General features: G+C 48.9%; 1 protein-coding gene across 1 annotated transcript in view; it reads right to left on the reverse strand.

The window, feature by feature from the left end:
- Positions 1–7,192, reverse strand: part of Macf1 (microtubule actin crosslinking factor 1) — a 322,169-nt gene extending 314,977 nt beyond the window's left edge. The window contains exon 1 of the mRNA XM_059254918.1: positions 7,090–7,192. Within this exon, the coding sequence (XP_059110901.1) occupies positions 7,090–7,183 (94 nt within the window). The 5' untranslated portion in view covers positions 7,184–7,192. The remainder of the gene's footprint in view (positions 1–7,089) is intronic.
- Positions 7,193–18,064: the final 10,872 nt, after the last annotated feature.

An 18,064-nucleotide genomic window follows, 5' to 3' on the forward strand; every position in this document is an offset into this window, starting at 1 on the left:
CAACACAGTATCTCTTATAGGCACTAACAAAACAAAGTACAGTGGGCTGATTTATTGCCATTAATTGACTAAAAAGCACAGCCAAACGAAATTACTTCCTATGTCTCAATCAACATGCTCCTTTGGATAGAAAACTGTCTGAATTCCAAAAGGCAATTCAAACAAGCTTATTCTCTGCATCAACACAAAGCAACCATGTTTATCTTTCTGAGTAAAAATTACTATAGAAACGTATTATAGCAAGACAGAACCCAGCAGTACAGTTGGCAAAGCCCCGTCCAAAAGATGATGATGACTGACCAATTAATTAACTTGTCTTAGGTTACTGGCCAAATCATCCCTGATAATTGGAACATTCCTGATGATTGACACATGGTCATTCAAAACAAATTTTGAAAAGAGAAAGAAAAACACATGCTTCTACCCAGGGAACTTTACACTGTAACTAAATTTTATACAGCCAGAACAAGTGGAGGATATTGACCACAAAGCTTTGTCCTTGAGCACTTCACTCTCTCCTAGGCACAATACATCTATCTGTTGGCTCCTACACAAACATACACACAATCAAAAACTATATATACATTCATTCCCATAAGTTAAAATTTTCTACATTAGGTATCAGATGGATTGCTTCTGTAAGATGAGCTTTTTTCATGTATATGTGTGGTGTTGATGCAAGTGTGTATGTGTGTTCACATGTGTGTGGACAAACCTGTGTACTCAAGTGCCCATCTATGTGCAGTGGCATGTAGCGTAGCGATCTGAGGCTAACACGGGGAGTCCTCTTCAGTCACTCCCCACTGTACTCACTGAGGCACGGTTTCTCACTCACCTGAACCCAGAGCTCACCAATACGGCTAATGTAGCAAGCCAGCTTGCTCCAGGAACTCCCTGTCTCTACCTTTGGAGCACTGGAATTACAGTAGGGCACCACCGCACCAGAGTGAGATTTCCATGGGCTTCAGGGACTTGATTGAGACCCTATCTCAAAATAAACAAAAGTTCCTATTCGAGGGGCTGGGGGTGTGGCTCAACGGTAGAGCACATGGATGATGCCATAGGATGACGTAATCACAAAAGACAGAAGCCTTAGCACTTTCACATTACAGAGCATTGTTTCACCAAGGAGACAATCCTAAAATGCATGGAACAATGCAAGAGCATTATTTTTACAATCTATATGTAATTAAGAGACTAACTGTGGTTGTAGCTATTGTAAGACATGAGAGAAAGATGGGAGCCACCAATGAATGATAAAGTTACAGGGGAAAGCTGCACGGAGATGCAAATGTCACGCTTTAGCTTTAATTAAGGAGGTTAAGATTCACATAATCAGAAAGGAAGAAGCCATTAGAAGAAGGGGGGACCTAAGAAAAGGCACAGAGGCACATCCAGAGAACCTGGATGAAGACCTCTGAGATCAGCACAGGCAGAGCAGAGGCCCATGTTGAAGAGTAGCAATAGGTATAGTTTGTGTCCAGACCAAGTCAAACCATGGAAAAGCCCAACCCTGAAGGCAAAGACTTCCAGACCCACTGTAATCTACCCCCAAACTGAGAAGTTCTGCAGGAAAACAATGACGTTTTATTAGAAGGAACACAGAAGTTCACTAGGGAGGTGGAGGCAGGAAGATACCTCTGAAAGACAGGCTGAGACTAGATCTCAAAATAAATAAATATTAAATCAATTAATGAATAAATAAATAAATAAATAAATAAATAAATAAATAAATAAATAAAAATTTAAAGGGCTGGAGAAGGCGTGCTTGGTACACAGGAGGTCCTAGGTTCAATCCCTGGACACTTCTGTTCCCAGATGTACACTCTTGAGTGTTCTTCTCACCAGGATCTCGAGAATCTGGAACAGGCACTGAAAACGAGCAGGCTAACAGAGCATGGACAGTGGCTCTCCCTGGCCCGTCACATCACTTGCCAGCCAGACCAAGGCAGTGGTTCCCATAAGCACTGCTAGTCATGCACACATTGTGTTATTTCAGCAGCATGGTGTGGCCAAAGCTGTGATTTCCCAGCAGATGGACTTGACTCACTTTCTGAATTAATAGTGTCCATGTCCAGAAGTAGCAATTACTCCATTGTTCTTTCTAGAAACAATCCACTCCAACTCCAAGACTTTGTTCTAAAAGGGAACTTAAGAACTGAGTCCAGTCTTGGCTGGGCGGTGGTGGCGCACACCTTTAATCCCAGCACTCGGGAGGCAGAGCCAGGTGGATCTCTGTGAGTTCGAGGCCAGCCTGGGCTACCAAGTGAGTTCCAGGACAGGCGCAAAGCTACACAGAGAAACCCTGTCTCGAAAAACCAAAAAAAAAAAAAAAAAAAAAAAAAAAGAACTGAGTCCACTCTTAATCTAGAGTTTCTTTAGGGAGTTATTTAGATAAGTGAAATCCTCAGTCTACACTTTCCAATGTGTTAGCAAAACCACATCATTTTGTGATACATTACTTTGTATAAAATTCTCAAAGACTTACATATTATAAAACTTCCCCATAACCACGGGGAAGAAAGGCACACACCTTTAATCCCAGCATTCAGAAGGCAAAGGCAGGTGGATTTCTATGAGTTGGAGCCCAGCCTGGTCTATATAATGAGTTCCAGGCCAGAAAGGGCTACATAACAAGACTCTGTCTGAACAAACCAGGGGAAAAGAAATTCTCCACAGTTCGAGCTCTGGAATTGAAAGGTGTTTCCAGTATGAGCCTGTCCTTCAGAGGTAAACCCAGCAATGACACTAACAATTGCCTTTTACTAACATTTTCACAAATGATCTCACAAATAAACCCAAGTCAATGCTCTGATTTTAAAACTTCCTCTGTGTCAGTGTGAAACCCTCATCCAGAGCTCTGAAACTTGTGTTTGGACAAGTCCCTATATCTAAATTTACCAATCCTAGTAATACTAGCGGTATAAGGTATTACAAAGCTCAAGAAGATGAATACAAAATGGCTTTGAAAATCTAAATTAGCCCAGGCGGTGGTGGCACATGCCTTTAATCCCAGCACTCGGGAGGCAGAGATAGTGGGTCTCTGTGAGTTCGAGGCCATCCTGGGCTACAGAGTGAGTTCCAGGAAAGGTGCAAAGCTACACAGAGAAACCCTGTCTCGAAAAACCAAAAAAAAAAAAAAAAAAAAGGAAAAAGAAAGAAAATCTAAATTATACACATGAAAAATTTTTTTTTTTTTTTGGTTTTTTGAGACAGGGTTTCTCTGTGTAGCTTTTTGCGCCTCTCCTGGAACTCACTTTGTAGACCAGGCTGGCCTCGAACTCACAGAGATCCACCTGGCTCTGCCTCCCGAGTGCTGGGATTAAAGGTGTGCGCCACCACCGCCTGGCCCACATGAAAAATTTTAAAAACAGTGATAACATAATGTATGTGAACAGTTCATCGATATTCTCATGAAAAACAATAAATCACTGATTGTTTGGTTTTAACAGATGATCTAAAGAGTGAGTAGGCAATGTTTTAGGGGTTACAGCAGAAATGCAGAGCTAGACTTGGGCCCAAATCTGAACTCAAAAGCCCTTTTACTACTATCAAATTGTCGTGTGTGTGTGTGTGTGTGTGTGTGTGTGTGTGTGTGTGTGTGTGTAACTCTCTGGGCAGTGACTTTCTGTGGTATCCTGAACATCAGACCTAACTAGTTACATTCACTCGTTGCATCTGGTGAGTTCACCATCTAACAAGAATTTAAGTTTGTAAGTCGACTCTGAAGTTTCTAAGTCCCATTCAGTCGACATTATCCAGGTTGAAACGTGAATGTTCTTTTATTCCTGGCCCATGTTGGCACATGAAGTCTTCAAGTTTCAAAAGTTTGTGAAAACACAAGATCTAATTCTGAACTGGCATGGCATCCTAGCCTGCGGATCAGCGCTTGGGAAGCGTAGACAGAAGACTCGGGAACTCCAAGCCACCTTCTGCTACATACCCAGCCTAGGCTGACAACCGGTCTTAAAATTAATTAACTAATTGATTTTAAAATCAAAAGCTGGTGTGGTGGTGCCAGGGTTATACAGTAAGACCCTGAAACAAAGGACAAAGCCCAACTCTCCCAGTGAACCCCAGAGATCCTCTCTGGCCTCATGCTTCCACAGTGGTCATCGGCCTCATAATTATTTGTTTGCGTCTATTTTTGCCTTGCTAGATGTGAATAACCAGGGCAGGAACCAGACCTCATTCATAATCCTAGCATCTCCAATGCCCAACACTATCACCAGCAACAGAGACGTAATAGTCACTTGCTGAGGGACACGGGGGTGCTCTTAGTTGCTGCCCACTCTGAAATGTTAGCATCTAGTTATCCAATGCCTTTGGGATACTTGAGAAGAGAAGGAGAGAGCATTTATGTCCATGCTGAATCTTCTAGCACTGCCAAAGCCACGCTCACTACCAACACACAGGCTAGCAGTTGCCAAGCAGTTCTGGAAAATCCTGACAACCGTTCCTAATGAAGTGGCTTTATACACAGCTCTGCTTGGTTCACACTGCGAATACACTACTTGTCACTTTAGCCCCTTCTATGGGCAATTTACGTAGCTGAGAACTACAAACCTCCCTCTATATTTGAAAATCTTCCTGTATTTTGTAAAATGATAATTCTTCAAATTATTACAGTAAGGATGCAACTAACTTGGGAGGGCCACCAATGAAGGTCTAGATGCCTACAGTAATACCAGTTTCCCCATTTCTCTCCAAAATGAATTCTTTTTTAATAGTTACACCTTTTTTATTTTGAGACATGTCTCACTATGTAGCCCTTCGCTGGCCTCCAACTCAGATATGCCTCGGCCTCCCAGGTGCTGGAACTGAAGGCATGCATGTGATAATTTTTTTTAAAGATTATTTGTTTTTGTGTATGTGTGTGCCTGCATAAATTCATGGGTACCATATTTGTGCCTGGTGCACAAGGACACCAAAGGAGGTCGGTCAGATCCCGGAACTGAAGTTCCAAGAGGAGGCTGTAAGCTGCTACACTGGTGCTCTTATCTGCGGAACCATCTCGCCAATCCAACCCCAAGGCTTTTTTTTTTTTTTTTTTTTCTAAGACTGATAGAATTCAGAGCACCTGTTGCTCTTGCAGAGGACCTGGGTTTGATTCCTAGCACCCACATGGTGGCTCCCAACCATTTATAACTGCGGTTCCAGGGGATCCAACGCCCTCTTCTGACCTCCTCAGGCATCAGGCACCCACGTGGTGGTACACAGCCGTACATGCAGGCAAAACATTCATAGACACACACACACACACACACACACACACACACACACACACACACACACACATAAAAATAAATAAATAAACGTAAAGCGTCTTTAAAAATTGAAAGACAGAAATGGGCCTGGATTTGAAAAGAATCAAATTCCTACACACTTGAACAAAGTCCATCGGAGGAAAGTCAAATTGAGTGAGATGCCTGAAAGGCCTGAACACCAGTCGCCCATCCAGCAACAAGCCCTACTTCCTCTTTCCCATGACAGGGGCGCCCAACTTCCTTTCAACTAGGAGCCACCAGCCACTTGACCGAGGGAGGTACAGAGATTTCTTCCTCTATTTGTGCTTTAATTCTGCTGGTTGGAAGCTGTCACAGCCGGAGCCAACCCAGCGTATCCTCCCTCTGAGGAGGAGCCCAATGTTGCTCAAAAGCCTGCAAAGGAGACTTAATGGAACCGTTCAGCAAGCATCCGTTTTTCAATGAAGTTCAGCAGCACAACCTAACCTCTTTGTGCTCGGGAATAATCCCCGTTTCTTAAAAAGAAGGGCCACGGGGGGCGCTGACAGAAAACTCCCTGCAGGCAGGAAAACTGGACGGCTTACAGCAGCTGATGCGGCAAAGACAAACAGAAGTCCTAGCGGGTCCGTTTTACCATTTCATCTGGTTTTCCCCCATGCTGCATTCCCATGTGAGCCTTAGTGTCACCAGAAGAGAGAGAGAGGGAGAGAGAGGGAGAGAGAGAGGGGTTTTACAGCTTTGCCATTAGCTCCCCTTCACTGGGTAGGTGTCGTAAACAAGTAGGCAAGCCTCAGTCACAAGGGCTGAAGATTTCTCTCCTTCATATGGAAAGAAAAGCAAGGCTAGGCACAAGAGCCCCAGCTTTAAAAAAAAGGGGGGGGGGGTGTTGCTGCCTGTGAAGTTTCTGGGAAATCTCCATCTCCGACGAAAAGTGCCAACTGCCGAGGAGAGCACTCTGATCAATCAAAGCGGGGGCTCCAGAGTCACGCCGCACCCCTGCTACCTTCCTCCCGGGGCACCTAGGACGGTTAGGGGAAGGCAGCCCGCAGCCCTGCCGGCCTGTCAAAACTTTCTCTGCGTGCACTCGCCGGAGATTAGGCATTAACTCGCTGAACTGCTTCGCAAGACAGCCTCCAGGGGCTGAAATCCGAGCTCCGCGACCAATCTTTATTTCTGAGAGGGGGGGAAATAATAAATAAATAAATAACTAGACCCCTGCCTCGACCAGGCAGGCCCAGACATCGGTGGGGGGGGTGGGGGTGGCGTGGGGGTGGGGAGGCCTCACCACCGAAATCTGCACACTCACGGGCCACGCACCCCACCCACCCACCCCCGACCCCCGCCCCCCGCCCCCCGCGACCCCCAGGGTGCCGGGCAACCAAGGCTCCCGCGCGACTGACTCCTCCGAGAGGCAGGGAGACAAAAGCGGGTGGGCGACCCCCCGAGGGCCACCGCTGGGAAGCTCGCCCCGGGAAACCGACCGAGAGCCTCTCCCGAGCCCAACTCCTCCTCCGCCACCGAGTCCCACAGCAGCCGGTCTCCAGAGCCAGCTCCACGTCTCTCTTCCTCCGGCCCCGGCCAGATAATAAAGCAAACAGTGTGCCTGGTGATAGGGGAGCGGCGGCGAGCGCCGGCCTGCCAGCCGGGCTCGCGGGGGGTTTCGCTCCACTCTCCCGAAGCCGGCCCCGAGTGGCGAGTGGCGGCCGCCGCTCCCGGCCCAGCCCCGCGCGGGTGGGCGCGCCCCCCGCCCGCCGCCCCACCTGCAGCCGGCCGCGCCGCGGGCCGGGAGGGCCAAGCCGCGGGCCGCGGGCTCCGGCCGGCGCCGGCCCGGCCCCAGCCTCACCTTTGTAGCGTTCCAGCACATCCTCGTACGCCTGCACGAACTCCTTCTCCTGGCTGCGGTTGGCCGGCTGCTGACCCGGCACGTAGCCGGCCATGGCTGCCCGCGCCGCGCTCTCCCGGGGCCCCGGGGGGGCGCCCGCTCCAGGCCCGCGCGCTGAGGCGGCGACGGCGGCGGCCCCAGCCTCGGCCTTTGTGCGGTTCGGCGGCGGCGGCGGCGGCGGCGGCGGCGCCCTCGCTCTCTTCGCTCTCGGCTCTGCGTCCCTTCTCGCCCGGCCCGGCAGTCGCACTCAACCCGCTCGCACCCGGCCCGCTCGCGCTCCGCCGGTCCCGGCTCGCGTTTCCGCCTCCCCACCCCTCGGCTCCGCTCCTCCCTCAGCCCGCCCCGGCGCGGCGGCGGCGGCGGCGGCGCCTCCTGTCAGGAGCGCCAGGCCGGGCCGGTTCCCCGCCCCTCAGCCCTCCGCCTCCGCCGCCGGGCGCGTCCTCAGCCCGCGGCTGCAGCCTGCTGGGCCGGGTGGGCCGCCGACCACCGCCCGGGCGGGCCGCGGGAGGGAGCGGAGCGGCGGGGAGGCCGGCCGACGCCGGAGGCCCGCCGCCAGGAGGCCCGGCGGGCGGGCGGGCGGGCGGCCGCGGCCGCGGCCGGGAGACCCCCGGGCCGACCCAGGCTGAGCCGCAGCCCCGCTCGGCGCTGACCTCCAGCGGCGGCCGGGACAAAGGAGGGAGCCGCGGCGGGGCCTGGGCGGCTGCGGGAGAAGGTCCTAGAGAAAACCTTGAAGGCTGGCGGCGAGCACAAGCCCGAGATGCCTCACGTCCGAGGCCAGACGGCTCCAGAACCAAGACCGGGGCAAGCCCGGGCCAGCACGGCTCTGTGAGGCCGAAGGGAGCAGGACGGACACAAAGAAGCCCGGGAACAAAGGGTTTTCCAGAAAGAGACTAAACTGAAGTGGAAGCCAGGGGGACAGAGCCATCACCATAAAAGTAAACCAGGCCAAGGAGCAGAGCCTGAGAAATGACAACTGAAAAAGCAGCGCAAACAGGATTCCGGCTGCACGTGGGGGGAGGGCATAGGGCCGAGGGAGGGGGGACCCAATAGGATTACTAAACTGTGACAGCCCTCTTAACAGAGCGACTTAGATGAAAAGGGAGGAATGTGGGAACCTGAGGCTGCACCAGGACTAGCAGGGAACAAAGAAAGGATTCTGGAGCAAAACTGGTTAGGGAACAAGAGGGAAGCCAATAGCCAATTATCCTCCGCCCTCCAGAAAGAAAAAGGGGAGACGTCAAGACGGGCAGGGATTGATCTGGGGTCGTTTTGTAAAGGGGTTCCCAGCGTCCATCAGGTTCTCTGTTCGGCTGTGTATCATTCAAGTCCCAATATTCATGGGTTGCCTGGAACCAAGAGCAGTGAATGAGGAATTCCAAGGTGGGTTAAGGTGGCTCACACCTGTAATCTTAGCACTCAAGAGGCTGAAGCAGGAGGATTGCTACAAGTTCAAAGTCTGCCTGGGCCACAGAGTCAGACCCTGTCTCAAACAAACAATGAACTTTGGTAAATGTACATGGTGCTTTTGAGCCACATCTGGCCCGTTCAACCGTTGTTGACTTGTTTTTCAGGGGATGGGGAAGTGGTTGTGGTCGTAACTTAAACTAGTCAGTGTCACAGTAAAAGCACATGAGCAGGTAGAAAAAGACTTCATGTGGCATTGAGCAACCCAAACTGACTCTTGGAATTCCATTTCAGTTCCCATTCCTAAGAGTTTGAGGTAGGAGGCCTCTTACCCTGGAGCAAGAATTGTACCTTTGTACTTTGTGAGTAATGTCAAGTATTTGGTCAATCATTGCTCACCACACTAATAACAAGAAAAAGAAATGATGCTTTTCACTCATAGATGCAGTCATAGCTTTCCACGTCACACCACGGTGAGAAAGCGGGTGAGCTAACAGCTAATCATCCGTCTTCCCATCAATTTTTGCTGAGCTGCCCAAGCTCTAAGTTTGCAGATCACACAGAGAGGATCCAAGGGACAAGGAAGATGCTCGGGGCAAAGGCTCATTTCTTTCCAGTATGACTCTGTGTTTAAAAAAAAAATCACAATTCACAGATTGAGGTCAGCTGCTAATGAATGAGCTTAGTCTACAAACACAAGAAGTCTTAAAAGAATAAAAGACATTTAGCAGAGAACTCAAAATGAAAATGAAGGAGTTGGTGTGGTGATTGATAGCAAGCACTATTTTTTTTTTTTTAAACAGAAAAGAATATAGAATTGCTAACTCTGGGGCTGTTGACAGTGTAAGTGCTGAGTCACTGCATTTTCTATACTGTTTACACCAGAAGGGCTAAGGAAGGCCCGGGTGCAAATCCACATCCGCAGGCCTCCATCCGAACCCTTTTACCTACACCTACTCCTCCCTCAGTTCATTACAGCAACCAGAAAAGTGCCCCCATCCCCTCCTAGGCCTGCGAGCAGGTTCCTCAAGAATTGTGACTGATACTCGCCAAAGCTTGGGAAATCTCAGAGGGAAGAGTCTACTGTGCTAGGCAGGTTCTGTGGAAGACCAGGAGGCGAGGGAGGATAAGACAAAGGGTTGAGATTCCTATTAAACACAGTAAAAATCCAGGCCTGATAGTGCATGCTTTAATCCTCTCCTCAGGAGAGGCTGGAAGATCACAGTGAGTTAGAGGCCAGCCTGGTCTACAAGGTGAGTTCTAGGCTAGACAAGGCTACACAGTGAGAGCCTGACCCACCCCCACCCCCACCCCCACATCATCGTGTGTGCCACCCCCGCAAAAAGGAAAAACACAGTTCAGCTAGCAGTGCTGGTGCAAACCTTCAATCCAGGCCTTCATTCGGAAGGCCTAGAGAATTGTAAGTTTGAGGCCAGCCCAAACCATATTTATATACAGTGACACCCAGCCTCGAAAAGGGAAAAGGAAAGAAAGCTGGTAATTAGGAAGCGGGGTCTGGTTTGCACTGTAGCTAGAGTGCCTCTCTCCAACCCAAGTTGCTTTCTTGACGAAATTTGCATTTAAATACTCCCCTGGGAGTTTGAAGTAAAGCATTCTTCTAATGAATGGGAAAGGGGAAGTCCACATGTTTGGCTGATGTGTTCCCGTTTTTTTATACGGAGAAATTTTTACTAAGGCTGGAAGGAACAAAGCTGCTTGGGGGAAGGGGAGAAAGCCTACCAAAGTGCGGGTTTCTGCTTTTGTTTGTGTTTCACCTCTTTTTCAAGCGAGAGTCTAAGTTTATTGCCAAAGCATACAATCCAGAGAGCTCTGAGGCTTTCTCCTGGCTTGTGGGCCTGCGGTGGAATTTCTAAAGCGGTAGCCATGGAGGAAGCAGACGGAAGGACGAACTTCGGAGGACATCTAGTGGGAGAGACGGGTAATGCAAGGAAATAAAACCTCCGGAATCCCCTCTCCCAAAAGCCCTGACGCTTTTCAGCCCCTCAAATATGTTCTCTCATCTCAGAGCCTTCGCACCCGGTTTTCTCCGGAACTATGCACCCGTTGTTCCCCTCTTTTAGCGAAACTCACTTCTACTCTCGGAAATTCTCACGGGAAGCCTTCCTCGATTCCCCTGTTCAACGGTAAGCACTCTGCAACTGAACTCTCTCCCCAGCCCTCCTTTTTACATTTTTTTAGTTGGGGGGAAGAGGAGCATCGTTGTGGATGCTTGCAGAGGCCACAAGATCGCCTGGAGATAGAATTACAGGCAGCTGTCAGTAGTCCCTCTTGTGTGTGTTGGGAACCCCTCTCTTGTCCTTTGTAAGAATAGCAAGTGCTCTTAACTGCTGAGCCATCTCCCTATCCCCTCTTTTTTTTTTTTTTTTTTTTTTTTTTTGTCTTCATTTGTTTGTTTTGTTTTTTGAGACATGATCTCTCTCTATGTAGCCTGGGCTGTTCTGGAACTATTAGTGTAGACCAGGCTGGCCTGGAACTAACAGAGACCCACCTGTTTTGACACCACACCCGGCCTCCCTTTTACTTTTTATTATTGTGGGACAATATCTCTCTAAATTGCCCAGGCAGGCTTTGAACTTTCAATTCTCCTACCTTAACCTCCTGAGTACCCGAAACTACAGTCCTGTACCACCACACTGTCTCTCTTTTCTTTCTTTCTTTGTTATTAAAGTTTTATTTATTTTGTGCACATGGGGGTGTGGGGGTGTGCGTGCCAAAGCATAGGAATGGGGGTCAGATGACAAGGTGTGGGCACTGGTTCTCTCTCTTCTTTAACCCTTATTCTTGTTTCTTTGAGACAAGGTCTTTCTCGCTTCTTGTTTGAAAGTTCTCACAGTGTAGCCCAGGCTGGCCTTGAACTTGGGCTCCTTTTGCCTCAGCCTCAGTTACAGGCACGCACTGCCAACTTACCTTTCTAATTTATTTGGTAGTAGTTTCTATTTCTTTATGTGCAGGAATGTTTTGTCTGCATGTATGCATGTGTACAGAACATGTGCCTACAGAAGTCGGAAGAGAGTTTGGGATCCCCTGAAACTGGCACTACAGACAGTCGTGAGCCACCCTGTGGGTGCTGAGAATTGAACCCAGGTCCTGTGCAGGAGCAACATGTGCTCTTAACCACTGAGCCACCTCTCCAGCCCCTGCCAGCTTAACTCTGGCCCTTTCTAAAGCATTAGCTCTAGGAGGCCTGGGGCTTCTGTCTCTCTGTTGGTTGCCATGAGATCCTCAACATATGGCAAATAACATTGGATATTTAGGACACTCCTTGAATGTTTAAAATTTTAATCAACTACAAAATAAATGAATGAACCAGATGATCCCCAAATACTCAGCTGTCCATGGCTTCTGATTAGGCTAAGGCATTTAAGAAATACTTTGGGTTGGAACTGTAGCTCAGTAGTAGAGTACATTCTTAGCATGCAAGAGACCTCAGTTCAATCCCAGCTCACACATACATATACAGAAAGAGAGAGAGAGAGAGAGAGAGAGAGAGTATGCTTGTTTCTCACAGCATCTCCTACTCTGTGGGCAGCATCTTCCCCGGAACCAAACACCAACCCTCTGCCTAAAGAGTCCGCTCCCTTCATCTCCATCTACTGAAATCCCACATGAAAGCTCACCCTCAACACGTAAAGCTATTTTTAACTGACCCAGGCAGAAATCCCAGAACTCTTAGTGGCTGGTGCACGCCTTTAATCCCAGCACTCACGGAGGCAGAGGTAGGAGGATCTCTGTGAGTTTGAGGCCAGCCTAGTATACAAATTGAGTTCCGAGACAGCCAAAGCTGTTACACAGAGAAGCCCTGTCTCTAAAAATCAATAAACAAACAAACCAACCATAGAAATCCAATTCAGGAGCTGGACATATCACATGCCTTTAATTCTAGCACTCCCTTGGCACTTTTTTTGAGTTTGAGGCCAGGCTGGCCTACATAGTTCCAGGACAGCCAGGGCTACATGGTGAGACCCTGTCTCAGGAAAAATAAAAAATAAAAAATAAATTCTAAATCAGTATTTACTCAGTGGTCAAGGACTGAGGCCACTTCCTATGCAGACTGGAAAGAGTGAAAAAAATCCCATCTGCTGCTGCTGCCCCTCCCCAACCTCTAGGAAGCTTACTTCTAACACTTCTTCAGTTTGGCTTACACAGCTCTATTTTCTATGTGTTAACCGATGCTTTATAAATACATTTGCTGGTAGGGGTGTGTGTGTGTGTGTGTGTGTGTGTGTGTGTGTGTCCTCTATTCCTCTGTACAGTGCTGTCTGCTGTGTCTTTTACATTCCCCTAGAGAAGCTGGTAGCAGGCAGGACAGGGCCTGCTCAATCCTATCATTTGGTTGGAAGCAAACTGCCTGTTTCTAGTCTCTGTCTCAGGAGTCTGGCCTCCAGGTCCAGTCCCTCCCACTTTGGCCAGTCCCAGATAAAGTTGCTTTCTGCCTGGAAACCTAAGTTTTGCCTGAAGTCCTGAAGTCCACTCCGGGCCAGCTAGACTCTGTCTGCTCTGTGCTGCCCTCTTCTGTTGTAAAACTGCGGTATCCCTCATCTCAAAAGCCTGGATGGTGCCAGCCACCCAGGAAGAAGGTTCCCTGCCACCCAGCAGTCCATCACCATAGCAACCCTCAAAATGGTTACCCAGATGGCTGGGTAACCATAGCAACTGGTCAAGTCTCACCACCTTAGCTTCTCCCTAGGCCTTCTCCTCTGGCTTCTCAGGACCACTGCCCAAGAATCTCCCACCCAGAGAATGAGCAAAGGAGCCCTAATAAGCAGCTGTCCCAGAGGAGTGTGGAATGCCTCCCTCACCTGCCCAGGCCTCTCATGACAAGGTGCATCAAAGGGTGTGGAGACACTCTGTGAGCCTTGAAGTGCTGTACAGATGGTAGTTGTGATTATCTTACTGTGCACTGGAAAGGCAGTGCAAGCTAGAGTCATTCCCCATTTGGCCCCTTACTGGTTAAGAGGCCTCAGGCAAGGTACGAACTCTCCAGGTGTCTGTCTGTGAGAACGTCTGCTTCTTAAAGTCATTTTAACCATTGGCGTCTGGTTGCAGGATATTTGATCACACTGTGTGAAGATGTGTTTGGTCTTCCTCAACTGCCTAAGGCACCTTCTGATTGGTTTAATAAGGAGCTGAATGGCCAATAGCTAGGCAGGAGAGGAGAGGCAGGCCTTCCAGGAAGAGAGAGGAACTTGAGGGAAGAATCTAAGAGGGAGGGGATTGGCCAGCAAGATGCAGAGGAAGTCAGACTTACTGTACTGAGGAGAAATAGCGAGAATGCAAATTAATATAAATGGGTTAATTTAAGTTTTAAGAGCTAGCTGGGAACAAGCCTAAGCTAAAGCCAACCTCTCAAACTTAATAAGAAGTCTTTGTGTCATTATTTGGGAGCTGGTGGTCCAAAGAAAGACCAGCCACTGGGAAACAGCATGTAACATGCAAAGGAATGAATGGTAGTTAAAAGGGCCCTGGCCCTCCACCACCTCCCAACCTCTGTGTGAATAAAACCATATTCTTTCCCCCTCCCCCCTCAGCTGAGGATCGAACCCAGGGCCTTGCACTTGCTAGGCAAGCAATCTACCACTGAGCTAAATCCCCAATCCCTCTTTCCCCTCTTAAAAGATTCATGCTTTATGCTGGGCTGTGGTGGCTCACGCCTTTAATCCCAGCACTCTGGAGGCCGAGGCAGGAGAATCTCTGTGAGCTTGAGGCCAGCCTGGTCTACAGAGTGAGTTCAAGGACAGCCAGGGCAACACAGAGAAACCCTGTCTTGAAAAACAAAAACAAAACAAACTCTAAAAAAGTGAAACAAAACAAAAGGAGTCAGGGTTCCTTCCCACCCCTATCGCCCTTTCTGCAGGAGAGTGTCTCATCCTCCTGGGCAGTGAGGTTCTTAACACACAATGCTGCAAGCAGTCTGCATTATTCAGGAAATTGGGATATTTCCAAAATGGAAAGATGCAGCAATTTATCTACGCGACTTCCCTCCACCTCACACCTTGCTCTCCCACACTGCCCCATGATAGAAACCTGTGAAAGGACAGACTGGAGCATTAATCCCCGAGGCCTCAACAGGTCTACAGTGTGGTGGCCTCTGTTTTTAGGTGAGAACAGTCATGTGGAATACTTCCCCAAGCATCAGAACAAGTCTTACATATAGGCTTTTCTCACAAGGCAGAATTCCTTCTCTCTGTGATCTTAAAATCCTTCTGAGGCGAGCCAGGGCTGTTAAACAGAGAAACCCTGTCTCCAAAAACCAAAAACAAACCAAAAACAATTTTTTTTAAATTAAATTAAATGCCTTTAATCCTAGCAGAGATTGGAATCACTGCGTTCGAGGCCAGCCTGGTCCAGGACTGCCAGGGTTACACAAAGAAACCCTGTCTCAAAAAAAAAAAAAAGAAAGAAAAAGTCATAATTTTATATAATACATGCTAATAAAGGTGAGTGACCTCAAGGGCATGCAAAAGTATGTCATTGCCCAAATTTTCCTTTTCAATAATGGGACTGAACCTCAGGCCTTTTGCAGGCTAGGCAAGCAGTCTACCCCTGGCCTATGTCCCCAGCTGCCTTTTATACCTTTACTCTGAGACAGAGTTTCATTAAAGTTCCTCCAGCTGGCCTTGAACCATGAATCTCCCCCCCCCCCCCAGCTTCCTGAGGAGCCTACAGCATGAGGCCCAGCTCTGATTTTCTTTTTCTTAACTGTGGAGGCAGAAGTGGAACATACGGGCAGAGTTAAGATCCACCATCATTCTAAGTTTTTTCTTTTTCTTTCTTTCTTTCTTTCTTTCTTTCTTTTTTTTTTTTTTTTTTTTTGATAAGATCTCACTATGTAATTCTGGCTGGTCTAGAACTCACTTTGTAGATCAGGCTGTCTCGAATTCACAGAGAACCACCTGCCCATTGCCCCGTGAGCGTTGCAATTATGTTATGGTTGATAATTCTAATTCTTGTTTCTGGGTGATGGATATTCAGAACACCATTCTCTCTACTCTTGTATTTGAAACTTTCTGGAAAGAGAAAGTGTTAATATTCTGATCCCACCCCTTGGCGCCGCCTGTGTCCTGACGTAAAAGCCTCCTTTTAAGGAAAAACTCTGTCCCTTTCTCTCTCTCTCTCTCTCTTTCTTTCTCCTGCCTTTTCCTCCACCAGATGTGCACCCTTTGACCTCTCTCTCTCTCTCTCTCTCTCTCTCTCTCTCTCTCTCTCTCTCCTCTCCCTCTTTACTATCTCTCTGCTCATCTCTCTCTTATAATAAACTCTCCACGTGGATGCAGGGGATGCAGCGTCAGGGTTAGGAGTTACTGGCTGCCGCTGTTGCCACCATGCCTGCATGGCGAGCATCTGCCCAGCCTGCCACTGCATCTGCCCAGCATGCCAGCAAGTTTTCCCTCACAAGTGCGATACCCTGGCCTGGCCGACTGGGGGTTCCCCACGGGTGCATAACTCATAACAGCAAGGGCTTTGGCATCAGTTGGACCTGAAGCCCAGTACTCAGTGACCCCAGGGAACATTGTGTCTGTGGGGCTTCAGGAGACACCATGCATACTGATAATGCCCAGTCCTGACTTTCCATTAGCTTGCTGCACAACCCCAGACAAGTTGCTTAGTTTTCCTGTTGCAAATGGCAGTGATTGCCCAGGGTTCTGTGAGGATAAAACGACCTGTGTGAAGCCCTGGTCCACATCTAGGGCTTTACAGCAGCACTACCAGCCATGACATGAGCTCTCAGGAGCTCCCGGGCTGGGTCCAGAGTTCATGTCCCAACCACACCCTCTGTATTCTTTAATTCCTGGCCCCCACCAACTGTTCTCTTTTCGCTTTCTTCCCTTCCTGCTGAGGGCAAAGAATGGGGAGAAAGGATGAAAACACGTAATGGGTGTGCTCCCTCTTCTCAGGGCGCCTTAGCAAGCTCCTCGGGGGGGGGGGGGGGTTGTTTTGTTTTGTTTTGTTTTGTTTTTTTCCAAGTCCCAGATCAAATGCTTTCACTGCTCCAGGTCCCAGATGGGCAGGTGCAAGAGGAGGCCCCCTCCCCTCAGAACTTCCACACATTTTTCTTCAGCTTAAGTTCAGCACAGCCCGAGCTGCATGCCCACGGCCTGCTTGCTTCCGTGGGCAGGAGCTGGACCCCAAGCCCAAGCTGAGCCTTGAACAAAGTAGCTGAAGGGATGTTTCTGGAATCAGCAAGCACAGGACCAATGAAAGAGCAAGGGAGTAAATGGACATATCCATGGACCAATGAGAAAGTGTGGGAGTGAATGATGATACCAAGGGGGCTAGCCAATGTGAAGGGTTACCTGTATGGCAGACACAGGGCCAGGCAGCTTACTCCCACGATCTCACATAACCCACTTTGCAAGACTCTGAAGCAGCTCTTGCCCCCGCCCCCACCCCCTTTTTAACAATGAAAATGTGAGGCTCAATCAGGTTAGTAACTTTTCAGGGCCCCCAACTGAGATATACAAAGCCATTCCCTGGCGGGAATGAATGGAAGAGTGAGCAAACAACTGTGGAAATGAGCAAGGTGTGAGGAGAGCACGCCCAAAGACACACTCACTGAGGTGAGCAGAATCCTCTCTTGGCCATAAAGTGAAAACTTCCGGGGTAGGAGTGGGGCGCAGCCCATAATCATTCTTCAAATGACAAGGGCTTCACATCTTCTCCTTAGCAGCATCCATAGTCCAAGGAGAGATTCCAGCTGGGAATCTTTCTATTTTTACAGACAGAGCCACGAACCTGGCCTGCTTCTCACAGGCGGCTAACGGCAGGCTATAGAGCCAGACCATGGCAGGCCTCAGCTACAGCAACTATGAGAAAAGATGCCAGACAGGCTCGATATAACACGTGGAGATAGTGGATAATTAATTCTCACACCCAGATATGGCTACAGGCCTGTGAGGTAAAGTACTGCCAGAGCAGAGGCAAGTGCAGTCCTAGAGCCTATCAGTTCCTCTAGTGGTATCTCATCTCTAAGAAATGACAGCCTTCCACAGTCCCCAAAGCATCCAGTCCTTCCTCTGCATTCCTAACCTCCAGAACAGACAGCCTCAAGCCAGGCTGCTATTTCTCTGTATTTACCTGGAACTCACTCGAAAAGCATGGTGGGAAACCAATGGCACAAAGACAGGATGGCACCTTGCAGTGCAGCAACCCCACCCTTACCAGCTGGGGTCCCACAGGGACCCCAAGCCTCAGAGAAAGGACAGCTTGGCTGTCTTTTTTGCTGCTTGCACAGAATTCTGCCCACGTGGTCATTTTCTATCCCTCCAGCAAATGTGACCCAGATTTACTTTCAAAGCACTGCAGCTGAGCTGGGGGTGTGTGGCTAGAGCTCACTCTGTCCCACTTTCCCAGGCCTCTCCTGCTATTGAAACCAAGCTCCAGGACAGAGCTGGGGACTCACAACACACAGTCAGAAAGAGCGAGAGAAACTGGGAAGAGAAGGAGCCTTCTTGGGTACAAAGCTCCAAAATGCTCGGAATGAGAAAGATTGTTTGCCCAGGAATATGGGTTC

This window comes from Peromyscus eremicus, chromosome 2, assembly GCF_949786415.1.
Source record: "Peromyscus eremicus chromosome 2, PerEre_H2_v1, whole genome shotgun sequence".
Classification (NCBI taxonomy): Eukaryota; Metazoa; Chordata; class Mammalia; order Rodentia; family Cricetidae; genus Peromyscus; species Peromyscus eremicus.